The sequence below is a fragment of the Pinus tabuliformis genome, chromosome 2_1 (genome assembly GCF_031772625.1).
Source record: "Pinus tabuliformis cultivar Carrire ecotype Pingquan chromosome 2_1, CPIR1, whole genome shotgun sequence".
Lineage (NCBI taxonomy): Eukaryota > Viridiplantae > Streptophyta > Pinopsida > Pinales > Pinaceae > Pinus > Pinus tabuliformis.
This window is the reverse complement of record NC_142299.1, coordinates 580,659,673-580,673,649: the sequence shown is the minus strand read 5'-3', so window position 1 is coordinate 580,673,649 and position 13,977 is coordinate 580,659,673. Positions and strand designations below refer to the sequence as shown.

Sequence of the window (13,977 nt, the reverse complement as noted above, 5' to 3'; positions counted from 1 at the left end):
CTCCCCTATTTCTTTTCAAGATCATGTATATATATATATTTTATGATTTAATAAATTACATTTCTTTATGTTTTATTAAAATACCCTTTTAATATAAAGATTATAACATTATACTAAGTACCCATTTTAATTAATTTCTTATATATATTTTAATTATTTTATTAATTTATTAATATAATTTTTATTAATAATTTGAAATATATAATTTATATAGCCTTCTTTTAGTATTTACCTATACATTAAGCAATATGGGTGTTGATGGATGAGTAGAACCTGTATTCGAAGAAGTGTCATGGTATTTAGTACTTATAGTTAATTTAGTATATAAATACTAGTGCGGTGTATGCGACACATGCATATGTAGCTATCATATGCATGCATCATATGCCTGCGATTATTCTTGCGTTCTCTATATTTATAGATAGGTCGTTACAATATATGTATATTAAATTGCATATTTTGAATGCCTAAATGGATACAATGCCTTGAAGTTCTTGTTGGATAGTTGGATTGTGTAGACTACCCATATTAAATTTGTAATTCCAGCCAACCTTTATTAGATTTAAACAAAAAAACAAAAACACATACCTTAAAAGCACCAAAATATAAAATAGTAAGAATGCTTTAAATGTTTTAACCCTATATATATATATATATAGTTCAAATTGAAATATAATATTAAATATGAGCACTAAAATATTTTATTTATGGACTATATTATTTATATTAAAATGATTTTTTTTGACAGCGAAATATTTTATTCACGATCCATATTGAATTTTTTTACTATTATTAATTTTTTTTCAAATGCCAAATATCAACTTTATATTAAGAATGGATTGAATTATACATGTCCTTTTATTAGAAAGTAACTGAATTATTTTATTTTTAACTATTCTTCTTTTTGAACATTACAAACCCCTATCTATCTATCTATCAATCATTACAAACCCTATCTATCTATCTAAGAAAATTATATTATTTAACTTAGACATATAAATATGTTATTTATGTTACACTAAAAGTATTTTCACTACATCTTCTTTATACTAAATTATAACATTAACATAAATTGAGTGAGCACTAAAATATTTTATTTATTGCCTATATTATTTATATTAAAATGATTTAATTTTTTGACAACTAAATATTTTATTTATGATTCATATTGAATTTTTGTTATTATTATTGATTTTTTTTTTAATGTCAAATATCAACTTTATGTGAAGAATAGATTAAATTATACATGTCTTCTTATTAAAAAGTAATTGAATTATTTTATTTTTATTTACTTATTTTTTTGAACATTACTTACCCCAGCTATCTATCTATCAATCATAAACATATAAATATTTTACTTATATTACACTAAAAATATTTTGAATGCATCTTTTTTATACTAAATTATAATATTAACAATGATATTACACTAAAGTATTTTGAACGCATCTTTTTTATACTAAATTATAATATTAACAATAACTTTTTTGCATTTAAACTCATTTTAAGAGAAAGGTCAACTTGTTACCGCTGAATTTTGACGTTAAAATTTTATTAAAAATGCGACTTCCGGAAATACCAGCTGGAAACTCAATTAATTATCTGCTCATAACATATAAGTAGTTAATATAAACAGAATAATATTACAGCTTTTCCTGACACAAACCTAAAAGATATGATTCAAGATCGATGAGCAATATAATTGATTTAATTTTTTTAAAGGAAATGTAATAATTTTTCAAAATATATGATTCATATTATCGGTGAACAATATATTTTACCCCATATATATATATATATATATATATATATGCGCGTGAGTGCATAATGCAACGGTCGGGGCAGTTCATTTGCATGCCCTCGACTGTGATCGAGTCCTGCAGAGTTGCGGCTGCGGTATATTATGCTCCATGGAGACCCCGATGCTGGAATTTGATATTTGTTTTCATGTGACCACTATCAGCATGTTGTGACACGTATTTGTACTAATATATGTAAAAAAAAAGACCCATAATGTTTCTATAGGGAACTAACCCCTCCCATCCAAATATATATATCTATATCTATATATATATATATATATATATATAATCAAATTAATATCAATTTAAAATTTTAATAAAATATAAAAATTACTTTTAATAAAATTTATTATAATTATTTTTAGGCCGATAGGCCTTCCCTTTGAAAGAGACTTTCGTCGTCCCTTTCATTCTAAGGTTGACACCTGGCATTTTTTTTCATCTTGCAGTTTCGCACTCTAAGGTTGACACCTGGCATTTTTTTTCATCTTGCAGTTTCGCATTTAATTCCGGTTCTTCTTTGCAGTTGCAACCGATTACCGAATATCGGGAAACAGTAGTGTGGAGTGGGGTTTCTTTTGAAAATCAACCAAAAATGGCTCTGAGCAGCGCTACTGATTCTGATGGCTCCATACATTCAACCTTTGCCTCCAGATATGTTCAGGAATCCTTGCCTCGGTATGTATAAACTCTGGAGGGAAATCTAGGAACATAAACTGCTCTTATGAAAGCTTATTTCACTGGATGGGTTTGCTTCCGCTATTGTGCAATAGTATTTTCTTGAGGATAAACCCTCCGGACATTGGGATTTCCAATAAAATGGCCCTGAGCAGGGCTTCTGATTCGGTTTCCTTTGAATGTTTGTGTTGGCAGGTTTCAAATTCCGAGTAGGTCGATTCCCAAAGATGCTGCCTATCAGATCATCAGCGACGAGCTCATGTTGGATGGGAACCCCAGACTTAATCTTGCTTCTTTTGTCACCACATGGATGGAACCAGAATGTGATAAGCTCATCATGCAGGCAATCAACAAGAATTATGTCGACATGGATGAGTATCCTGTCACTACAGAATTGCAGGTAATGGCAGGGTTTGGGATACTAGATCTGAAGGCCCTTCTCAGATCCGTTTTGGGCGTTAATTTTATTTATTTTTCTTTGTTTTCTCAATTCTTTATCTGAAAGTGTTCAGTGCTTTCATGTGTCTGGATTTGGAAAAAGAATCGATGCGTGAACATAATAGCCAATCTGTTTAACGCCCCACTTGGCGATGGAGAGGAAGCTGTTGGTGTGGGCACGGTTGGATCTTCAGAGGCGATCATGTTGGCAGGCCTTGCATTCAAACGCAAATGGCAGAACAAGCGCAAGGCAGAGGGGAAGCCGTATGACAAGCCAAACATTGTGACAGGTGCAAATGTCCAGGTAAGATTAACGCAATTCGATTAGCCCAAGCCCATCTAAATTCTGATCTTATGTCAACATGGATTCTGTATATCAATTTGAAGCCCAAATTCATGGATGTTGTATATTAGTTAGATTAAATCAAATCCATCTAGATTCTGGTTTGATATGCATCTTAACCTTAAAACGAGCTTGATGAAGTCGAGGTTACATATCTGGAGTTCATAATCTATGCAAATAGAATCAGGGCTCTCTGTATTTCGCCAAATTCTGAAGAATTTAGATGGGTTTGACCTAGAAATATTCATTGCACCTAGTATTGTAGAGTGTATTGGTGATGGATAGATCGCCCCTGTATTACACCTCGTTTCTGTTTGCAGATGTAGGGAAAATTGGGAATTTTTGCTTAGCTTTGACAATTTTATTTACATAGGACTGTGCGCAACTATTGCAGGTGTGCTGGGAGAAATTTGCTCGTTATTTTGAAGTAGAGCTGAAGGAAGTTAAACTGAAGAAGGATTACTATATCATGGATCTTGTTAAGGCAGTTGAAATGGTGGACGAGAACACTATTTGTGTGGCAGCCATCTTGGGTTCCACTTACAATGGAGAGTTCGAAGATGTCAAGCTGGTGAACGATCTCCTTATCCAGAAAAACAAGGAAACAGGGTGCGTCTTCAAATCTCTTCAGATTTTTCAATATCCTTATAATCTCTGATGGGTTTGATAAAGAATTTAATCTAGACAAACTTAAATAGTATAGAACCATCTAAACCCTGGTAATCTAGGGTACTCACTCTCTGCCTGGGGTTGACGATTTCCATGCGCCAATTTGGGTTTTTCATTGCAGCACCATCGTCTGCATTCAGTCCTGTTTGACATAGACTTCATTGATTTAAACAGTGAAGTCGTTATTGCGTTTTGTGGGCTTAAATAAATTCTGATTGTTTCCATTGATTGCGTGTGGGGTTGCAGGTGGGACACGCCCATACATGTGGACGCGGCGAGCGGCGGATTTATTGCACCGTTTCTGTACCCTGAGTTAGAATGGGATTTCCGGCTTCCATTGGTGAAGAGCATAAACGTCAGCGGGCACAAGTATGGTCTCGTCTATGCCGGAATCGGATGGGTTATCTGGAGAGCAAAGCAAGATCTCCCTGAGGAGCTCATCTTTCACATCAACTATTTGGGCGCCGATCAGCCCACCTTCACCCTCAATTTCTCCAAAGGTATAATTAGTTTTTATTACCAGGAAGACCTTGATTGATATTCCAGCGTTTATTTGGGAAAAGCATCTTTGAATCAAAGCCCTTGACCATGAAACCCTGCAGGTGCCGCGTGAACATAATAGCCAATCTGTTTAACGCCCCACTTAGCGATGGAGAGGAAGCTGTTGGTGTGGGCACGGTTGGATCTTCAGAGGCGATCATGTTGGCAGGCCTTGCATTCAAACGCAAATGGCAGAACAAGCGCAAGGCAGAGGGGAAGCCGTATGACAAGCCAAACATTGTGACAGGTGCAAATGTCCAGGTAAGATTAACGCAATTCGATTAGCCCAAGCCCATCTAAATTCTGATCTTATGTCAACATGGATTCTGTATATCAATTTGAAGCCCAAATTCATGGATGTTGTATATTAGTTAGATTAAATCAAATCCATCTAGATTCTGGTTTGATATGCATCTTAACCTTAAAATGAGCTTGATGAAGTCGAGGTTACATATCTGGAGTTCATAATCTATGCAAATAGAATCGGGGCTCTCTGTATTTCGCCAAATTCTGAAGAATTTAGATGGGTTTGACCTAGAAATATTCATTGCACCTAGTATTGTAGGGTGTATTGGTGATGGATAGATCGCCCCTGTATTACACCTCGTTTCTGTTTGCAGATGTAGGGAAAATTGGGAATTTTTGCTTAGCTTTGACAATTTTATTTACATAGGACTGTGCGCAACTATTGCAGGTGTGCTGGGAGAAATTTGCTCGTTATTTTGAAGTAGAGCTGAAGGAAGTTAAACTGAAGAAGGATTACTATATCATGGATCCTGTTAAGGCAGTTGAAAGGGTGGACGAGAACACTATTTGTGTGGCAGCCATCTTGGGTTCCACTTACAATGGAGAGTTCGAAGATGTCAAGCTGGTGAACGATCTCCTTATCCAGAAAAACAAGGAAACAGGGTGCGTCTTCAAATCTCTTCAGATTTTTCAATATCCTTATAATCTCTGATGGGTTTGATAAAGAATTTTATCTAGACAAACTTAAATAGTATAGAACCATCTAAACCCTGGTAATCTAGGGTACTCACTCTCTGCCTGGGGTTGACGATTTCCATGCGCCAATTTGGGTTTTTCATTGCAGCACCATCGTCTGCATTCAGTCCTGTTTGACATAGACTTCATTGATTTAAACAGTGAAGTCGTTATTGCGTTTTGTGGGCTTAAATAAATTCTGATTGTTTCCATTGATTGCGTGTGGGGTTGCAGGTGGGACACGCCCATACATGTGGACGCGGCGAGCGGCGGATTTATTGCACCGTTTCTGTACCCTGAGTTGGAATGGGATTTCCGGCTTCCATTGGTGAAGAGCATAAACGTCAGCGGGCACAAGTATGGTCTCGTCTATGCCGGAATCGGATGGGTTATCTGGAGAGCAAAGCAAGATCTCCCTGAGGAGCTCATCTTTCACATCAACTATTTGGGCGCCGATCAGCCCACCTTCACCCTCAATTTCTCCAAAGGTATAATTAGTTTTTATTACCAGGAAGACCTTGATTGATATTCCAGCGTTTATTTGGGAAAAGCATCTTTGAATCAAAGCCCTTGACCATGAAACTCTGCAGGTGCCGCATGAACATAATAGCCAATCTGTTTAACGCCCCACTTGGCGATGGAGAGGAAGCTGTTGGTGTGGGCACGGTTGGATCTTCAGAGGCGATCATGTTGGCAGGCCTTGCATTCAAACGCAAATGGCAGAACAAGCGCAAGGCAGAGGGGAAGCCGTATGACAAGCCAAACATTGTGACAGGTGCAAATGTCCAGGTAAGATTAACGCAATTCGATTAGCCCAAGCCCATCTAAATTCTGATCTTATGTCAACATGGATTCTGTATATCAATTTGAAGCCCAAATTCATGGATGTTGTATATTAGTTAGATTAAATCAAATTCATCTAGATTCTGGTTTGATATGCATCTTAACCTTAAAACGAGTTTGATGAAGTCGAGGTTACATATCTGGAGTTCATAATCTATGCAAATAGAATCAGGGCTCTCTGTATTTTGCCAAATTCTGAAGAATTTAGATGGGTTTGACCTAGAAATATTCATTGCACCTAGTATTGTAGGGTGTATTGGTGATGGATAGATCGCCCCTGTATTACACCTCGTTTCTGTTTGCAGATGTAGGGAAAATTGGGAATTTTTGCTTAGCTTTGACAATTTTGTTTACATAGGACTGTGCGCAACTATTGCAGGTGTGCTGGGAGAAATTTGCTCGTTATTTTGAAGTAGAGCTGAAGGAAGTTAAACTGGAGAAGGATTACTATATCATGGATCCTGTTAAGGCAGTTGAAATGGTGGACGAGAACACTATTTGTGTGGCAGCCATCTTGGGTTCCACTTACAATGGAGAGTTCGAAGATGTCAAGCTGGTGAACGATCTCCTTATCCAGAAAAACAAGGAAACAGGGTGCGTCTTCAAATCTCTTCAGATTTTTCAATATCCTTATAATCTCTGATGGGTTTGATAAAGAATTTAATCTAGACAAACTTAAATAGTATAGAACCATCTAAACCCTGGTAATCTAGGGTACTCACTCTTTGCCTGGGGTTGACGATTTCCATGCGCCAATTTGGGTTTTTCATTGCAGCACCATCGTCTGCATTCAGTCCTATTTGACATAGACTTCATTGATTTAAACAGTGAAGTCGTTATTGTGTTTTGTGGGCTTAAATAAATTCTGATTGTTTCCATTGATTGCGTGTGGGGTTGCAGGTGGGACACGCCCATACATGTGGATGCGGCGAGCGGCGGATTTATTGCCCCGTTTCTGTACCCTGAGTTGGAATGGGATTTCCGGCTTCCATTGGTGAAGAGCATAAACGTCAGCGGGCACAAGTATGGTCTCGTCTATGCCCGAATCGGATGGGTTATCTGGAGAGCAAAGCAAGATCTCCCTGAGGAGCTCATCTTTCACATCAACTATTTGGGCGCCGATCAGCCCACCTTCACCCTCAATTTCTCCAAAGGTATAATTAGTTTTTATTACCAGGAAGACCTTGATTGATATTCCAGCTTTTATTTGGGAAAAGCATCTTTGAATCAAAGCCCTTGACCATGAAACCCTGCAGGTGCCGCATGAACATAATAGCCAATCTGTTTAACGCCCCACTTGGCGATGGAGAGGAAGCTGTTGGTGTGGGCACGGTTGGATGTTCAGAGGCGATCATGTTGGCAGGCCTTGCATTCAAACGCAAATGGCAGAACAAGCGCAAGGCAGAGGGGAAGCCGTATGACAAGCCAAACATTGTGACAGGTGCAAATGTCCAGGTAAGATTAATGCAATTCGATTAGCCCAAGCCCATCTAAATTCTGATCTTATGTCAACATGGATTCTGTATATCAATTTGAAGCCCAAATTCATGGATGTTGTATATTAGTTAGATTAAATCAAATCCATCTAGATTCTGGTTTGATATGCATCTTAACCTTAAAACGAGCTTGATGAAGTCGAGGTTACATATCTGGAGTTCATAATCTATGCAAATAGAATCAGGGCTCTCTGTATTTCGCCAAATTCTGAAGAATTTAGATGGGTTTGACCTAGAAATATTCATTGCACCTAGTATTGTAGGGTGTATTGGTGATGGATAGATCGCCCCTGTATTACACCTCATTTCTGTTTGCAGATGTAGGGAAAATTGGGAATTTTTGCTTAGCTTTGACAATTTTATTTACATAGGACTGTGCGCAACTATTGCAGGTGTGCTGGGAGAAATTTGCTCGTTATTTTGAAGTAGAGCTGAAGGAAGTTAAACTGAAGAAGGATTACTATATCATGGATCCTGTTAAGGCAGTTGAAATGGTGGACGAGAACACTATTTGTGTGGCAGCCATCTTGGGTTCCACTTACAATGGAGAGTTCGAAGATGTCAAGCTGGTGAACGATCTCCTTATCCAGAAAAACAAGGAAACAGTGTGCGTCTTCAAATCTCTTCAGATTTTTCAATATCCTTATAATCTCTGATGGGTTTGATAAAGAATTTTATCTAGACAAACTTAAATAGTATAGAACCATCTAAACCCTGGTAATCTAGGGTACTCACTCTCTGCCTGGGGTTGACGATTTCCATGCGCCAATTTGGGTTTTTCATTGCAGCACCATCGTCTGCATTCAGTCCTATTTGACATAGATTTCATTGATTTATAAACAGTGAAGTCGTTATTGCGTTTTGTGGGCTTAAATAAATTCTGATTGTTTCCATTGATTGCGTGTGGGGTTGCAGGTGGGACACGCCCATACATGTGGATGCGGCGAGCGGCGGATTTATTGCGCTGTTTCTGTACCCTGAGTTGAAATGGGATTTCCGGCTTCCATTGGTGAAGAGCATAAACGTCAGCGGGCACAAGTATGGTCTCGTCTATGCCGGAATCAGATGGGTTATCTGGAGAGCAAAGCAAGATCTCCCTGAGGAGCTCATCTTTCACATCAACTATTTGGGCGTCGATCAACCCACCTTCACCCTCAATTTCTCCAAAGGTATAATTAGTTTTTATTACCAGGAAGACCTTGATTGATATTCCAGCTTTTATTTGGGAAAAGCATCTTTGAATCAAAGCCCTTGACCATGAAACCCTGCAGGTGCCAGCCAAATAATTGCGCAATATTACCAGCTCATACGTCTAGGGTTCGAGGTGTGTTGAGACGTCTCAAACTTTTATTTCAGCTGTAATCCCTTTCAATGTACAGTGCGTGACGGGTTTTGAATTGATTGAATAGGGCTACCGGAATATCATGGGCAACTGCGCGGCAAACGCCAAGGCTCTGTCAGATGGTTTGGTGAAGACCGGGCGGTTCAACATTCTGTCGAAGGAGATCGGGGTCCCTCTGGTGGCGTTTTCGCTAAAGGACAGTAGCAGGCACGATGAGTATGAGATTTCTGACCACCTGAGAAGGTTTGGTTGGATCGTGCCCGCGTACACCATGGCTCCGGACGCACAAGAGGTGAAGCTTCTGCGTGTGGTGGTGCGTGAAGATTTCAACCGGAGCCTGGCAGAACGACTGGTTCATGACATCGAGAAGGTGTTGCATGAACTTGACACGCTTCCTTCAAAGATAGCGAGGGAAGTGGCTGCGTCTTTGGTAGATGCCCATCCAGAGCTCAAAGAAGTCAAAGACCTAGGTATAGATGTCACCAAGTTTAAGTCCTCTGCTGTGTTCAACGAAATCGTTAACTCCCACAAGGCCGTAAAGGCATGGAAGAAATTTGTTGCGCAGAAGGCCAATCGTGTTTGCTGAGGAGCCCCATTCAAATGGCTGGAAGTTTGAAGTTGTTCAATTATTTTTGTTTTGTTATGCTCATGGTCGTTGTACGATGCGACGTCCGCACTATTACCATTAATTATTTTTGTTTTGTTATGCTCATGGTCGTTACACGATGCGACGTCCGCACTATTACCATTATTTTACTTCCATTCAACCTGTAGCTGTCTCTGTATAAGAGATTTGTCAAAGCTGAGTTTATAGGTGGCTTGCACGACTTTTGCAGCTCCAGTAATGAGAAAAATAGTTTTGTTCTTCACGCGTATTCTTTAGAATATTTCAGCGCGATTTCTGTATTCCAAAAATAATAATGTCACATCTATGTGCCAATTTCACCGACTCTTGAATACGATTGATACTGTATGTCATGGAAAATTGTTCCTTGCATATTTGGTGGCAGACATGATCTGTTCACCAAAACAAGACACGTCTCTCCTCCGTAACAGCAATAAACACAAGATTCCTTTTTGCTATTATTTTTAGTTTTTAATAACAATTTTATAATTCAGTCTTACAAATTTATTATGGTGTATTAAAAAATAATAATATTGTATTAATTATACATGTAATCAGAATTTTCCAGAGTAATATTGAAGGTTTTCGTGATTGATTTGTAATGCAGAGTAGAGGTAGCTGAGAAAACCTCTTTAAGTATTTGGTGGCTCCCGCTCATGCTCCAATTCTCGCTGAGAATTTCCACAATAATAATGGAAGCTTTTTATGATTGATTCCGATGCAGAGAATAATTGAGGTAGCCTAGAAACCCTTTATAAATGTTTGTTAACTCCCGTTTATGCTTCAATTCCTTTTCTCAGGAAAATTCACTTCACTTTCTCATTTCCCGACAGTTTTCGGGGTTGTCTATTGAACGCTCCTATGAAAATCATAATAAACTCCTATGAAAATGAAAATCATAATAAACTCCTATGAAAATCATAATAAAAGCGATTGTGACATGCAATTAGTGTTTTATTTTTACAGCAATTAGTGTTTTATTTTTACAGCGGAGAGAGCATTGAATAGGCAATAAGTATTCTGAGATGTCTTATTCGTACGTGTTTACTTGTATGTGCAGTTGTCAGAGGCATTCAAATAAGTATTCCGAGATGTCTTATTCGTACGTGTTTACTTGTATGTGCAGTTGTCAGAGACATTCATCGAATTTTTCCAGTTAAGTACAAAACCTATAACCCTCTTTGCTGATAAATCATAATTAGCGTTAAAATTAGGGTATCATCAATTTAGATTAAAATTTATATAATTTTTAATTTAAAATGAAATTATAACATGATTGATTTTAGTTATATTTTAATTTTTTAATTTTTATTATATTAAAAAAATTGAGTCCATGTACATGTTTATATAATATTAGTTTTATCTCCTTCTGACATGTCATATTTATGAATTCGGGAGCAGTGTATTTAAATGTAAAGAAATAATCATTCCAATTGAATTTAATTCGAATTTCCATTTTCAGAAATGTTTTGGAATATTTGGGAATGAGATGGACTCATAGGAATGAAGTTAGATTAGTTTGGTGATTAGTAAAGTTATTTTATTTGTTACTAATCACTTTACCTCTTCTAGAAAAATTAATAAGGTTATTTTATTTGTTATTAATCACCTTAATTTTTCTAGAAAAATTCAACAATTCCGATTTAATAATCCTATCGGCCTCTCTTTGTCCCAACTTTTGGGACAATTGCTAGTAAGTAATTCTACCAAAAAAATCTCTCATCCATAAAAACATTGTCTTGTTAGCCCCGACTTTACGATGTCTATGAAAAATATGAAAAAACTAAATTTTGTGATAAGACTTTCAAATAAGTTGACGTGCGCATAAGAGTCACCATTCTTACGTTACGCAATTAATAACTATTGTTTTTTTCTTCTTCGCGGATATATCGCATTGTTTATGGAATCCCATTCATTCAAAATTTTGGCTACACATTACCATATTTTTTATTCCTTTCTTTTGGCGTGTTTTTTTTTAATTCCTTTCTTTTGGTGTGTTTTTTATTTTAAGAAGGATATATCACATTGTTGAGAGGATACTTCATTGAATCCCTTTCATTCAAAATTGGCATGTCATGCATTTATAGAAAGGTATATCTTGACAATACATCAAGACTTTGTTTATTTTAATGGTGTATTTTATGTATTTATAGAAAGGCATATGACATTGTTTATAAAAAAAAATTGATTTAAAATCTTGATAATATATTTAAAAATATATATTTTTATAAAAGTTAATAATTTTTTTTGTTATTATTTATTTTGAATTTAGGGAAATTAGAAAATGGATTATATCTTTTATAAGGAGTTGATTGTGATTGCTATAACTATAACTATTTAGGTGTAACTACCTCATCTCTAAACTAACACACATGTTCACAATTGCGGATTGAACATAAAACTTTTGGCTCACATTTAAATTATGCTTTCATGTGCTTACTATATGAACTACTCCAAAAAGCTCTTTTGTGATTTCTAATGCATAAAATATTTTTGACTTAAAAAAATATAGAAAAAATGTGAAATTCAAACACTATCGAAATATCTCTAATGCTATCAACATAAATGATTAACCTCATTAGTTTTTTTGATTGCCAATATTCATAGTAGATATGAAGTTTTGTCTTTTAAGAAAAGTGTAGAAGAGGTTAACCTTTTGAACTTTTAAACAAAATGTTTATGTTATGGAAAGATAATCATGGAACATGTTTGAGGAGAAAAAAATTAATTTTTTTTTAAGTTGTTGTTAGTGATTCCTAATTATTGGGAAATATAAATTTCTACCAATAAAGTTAGATTCCAAAATAATAATTTTTCCTTCCTTTAAGAGCATCCAATATTGCTTGTAGTTTCGTCGCTGAAGTGGTTTAGAAAAAAGGGTTGAAAGGCATAACATGGTGGGTAATGGAGAATGAAGAGTAGATACGATAATAAATATGTCCAATGATAGAAGCTTAGAATCGAAAAGGAAAATTTTTTAAAATGGAGAAAATACTAAATATATGAATATATTATTCTTTGGTGATACTTTGAAGGGAAATTCAAGAGGTGGATATCATTTTTTTTTGGAACTTTGAAGGTATATTTAACAGTGATAGGAATGAGTGGGTATGAATTTTTAATTTACCAGTAAAGAAGGACACACATAATGGAACTTGTCATGTTCAAATAACTACATGATGGAACTTGTCATGTTCAAATAAGTAAGTGGAAGTTCTAGCTCTCTATAGGAGGTCCAGATTCATAAATACATTTAAAAATACAAAAGTAATTGTGATTAAGAAATTTTAGTAAATATTTAAAATAATGAGAAAATGATCTAATCAATGCAACACTACTATCACAAAATCCATAAAATGAAGAAAGGAATACTTGGTTTGAAAACATAGATTATTAACCTGTCATAAGTACTTCATAAGAAAGAGGATGCGCTAGCAAGAAATGACTATATTTGGAGCATGGAATGTTGTAAGATATGTAAAGTATTAGAAAGATCTTAATGCATTTATTTAATAATAAATTATAAATAAAAATAGAGAGGGGTTAATTTTGTTTATTGATACAAATAGTGGAATCAATAAAATAGTTATGGTCATTTCGAGGACCATCACCTAGCCTTCTCTTCTATTAAATTTGCATCTTACAAAAAACTAATCATAATAAATTTTGAAATATTTTTAAAAATATACTAGACAAAAATAAAGCTAAATAATTAACTTTATTCACATTCATCAAATATTTAAAATATTCAGAAATTAACAATTAATATAATAATTATTATTATGAAAAATAACTCATAAGTAACCCATGTTTTTTAGTTATTCCCCACATTTAGTATAGTATGCGTGATATTGTGGCACAATGTAATGATGATTTAGGGTGGTGGGAGATTGTCATTTTCTAGAGGTGTTTTATGGTAGGATTCACTCTATAAATGCTTCTCAGTCTTTTATAGTTTTGTTTTGGTATGAGATTTTTTCTTGTGTCTATTAGTATGGTTGTTATAAAATTTCTTTATTGTGGTACAATATAATGATGTTTGAGGGTGGTGGGAGATTATCATTTTCTCGATATATTCTATGGGAAGATTCACTCTATAAATGCTTCTCAGTATTTTGTAGTTTTGTTTTGGTGTGAGATTTTTTCTTTTGTCTATTAACATAGTTGTTATAAAATTTTAAATTTTCTTTCATCTTTTCAAAAATAATAAATTTATGAGT

At 35.4% G+C, this 13,977-nt stretch overlaps 2 protein-coding genes across 3 annotated transcripts; both read left to right on the top strand.

Annotated features, from left to right (window-relative positions):
• Positions 1 to 2,289: 2,289 nt before the first annotated feature.
• On the top strand, positions 2,290 to 10,007 carry LOC149201789 (glutamate decarboxylase 4-like). 2 transcript variants are annotated; one of them, XM_089403016.1, is made up of 7 exons: positions 2,290 to 2,480; positions 2,676 to 2,880; positions 3,022 to 3,222; positions 5,165 to 5,379; positions 5,686 to 5,939; positions 9,062 to 9,114; positions 9,200 to 10,007. In XM_089403016.1, the coding sequence occupies exons 1-7, from the start codon at positions 2,398 to 2,400 to the stop codon at positions 9,716 to 9,718; spliced, it is 1,530 nt and encodes a 509-aa protein (XP_089259142.1). In that variant the 5' UTR covers positions 2,290 to 2,397; the 3' UTR covers positions 9,719 to 10,007. The 2 variants fall into 2 exon arrangements, with proteins under 2 accessions (XP_089259142.1, XP_089259141.1); XM_089403015.1 differs by lacking the exons at positions 2,290 to 2,480; positions 2,676 to 2,880; positions 3,022 to 3,222; positions 5,165 to 5,379 and adding exons at positions 6,042 to 6,240; positions 6,674 to 6,888; positions 7,195 to 7,448 and having other exon boundaries at positions 5,814 to 5,939.
• LOC149201790 (glutamate decarboxylase 4-like) lies at positions 7,591 to 8,461 on the top strand. Its single transcript, XM_089403017.1, has 2 exons — positions 7,591 to 7,749; positions 8,183 to 8,461. The coding sequence occupies exons 1-2, from the start codon at positions 7,648 to 7,650 to the stop codon at positions 8,444 to 8,446; spliced, it is 366 nt and encodes a 121-aa protein (XP_089259143.1). The 5' UTR covers positions 7,591 to 7,647; the 3' UTR covers positions 8,447 to 8,461.
• Positions 10,008 to 13,977: the final 3,970 nt, after the last annotated feature.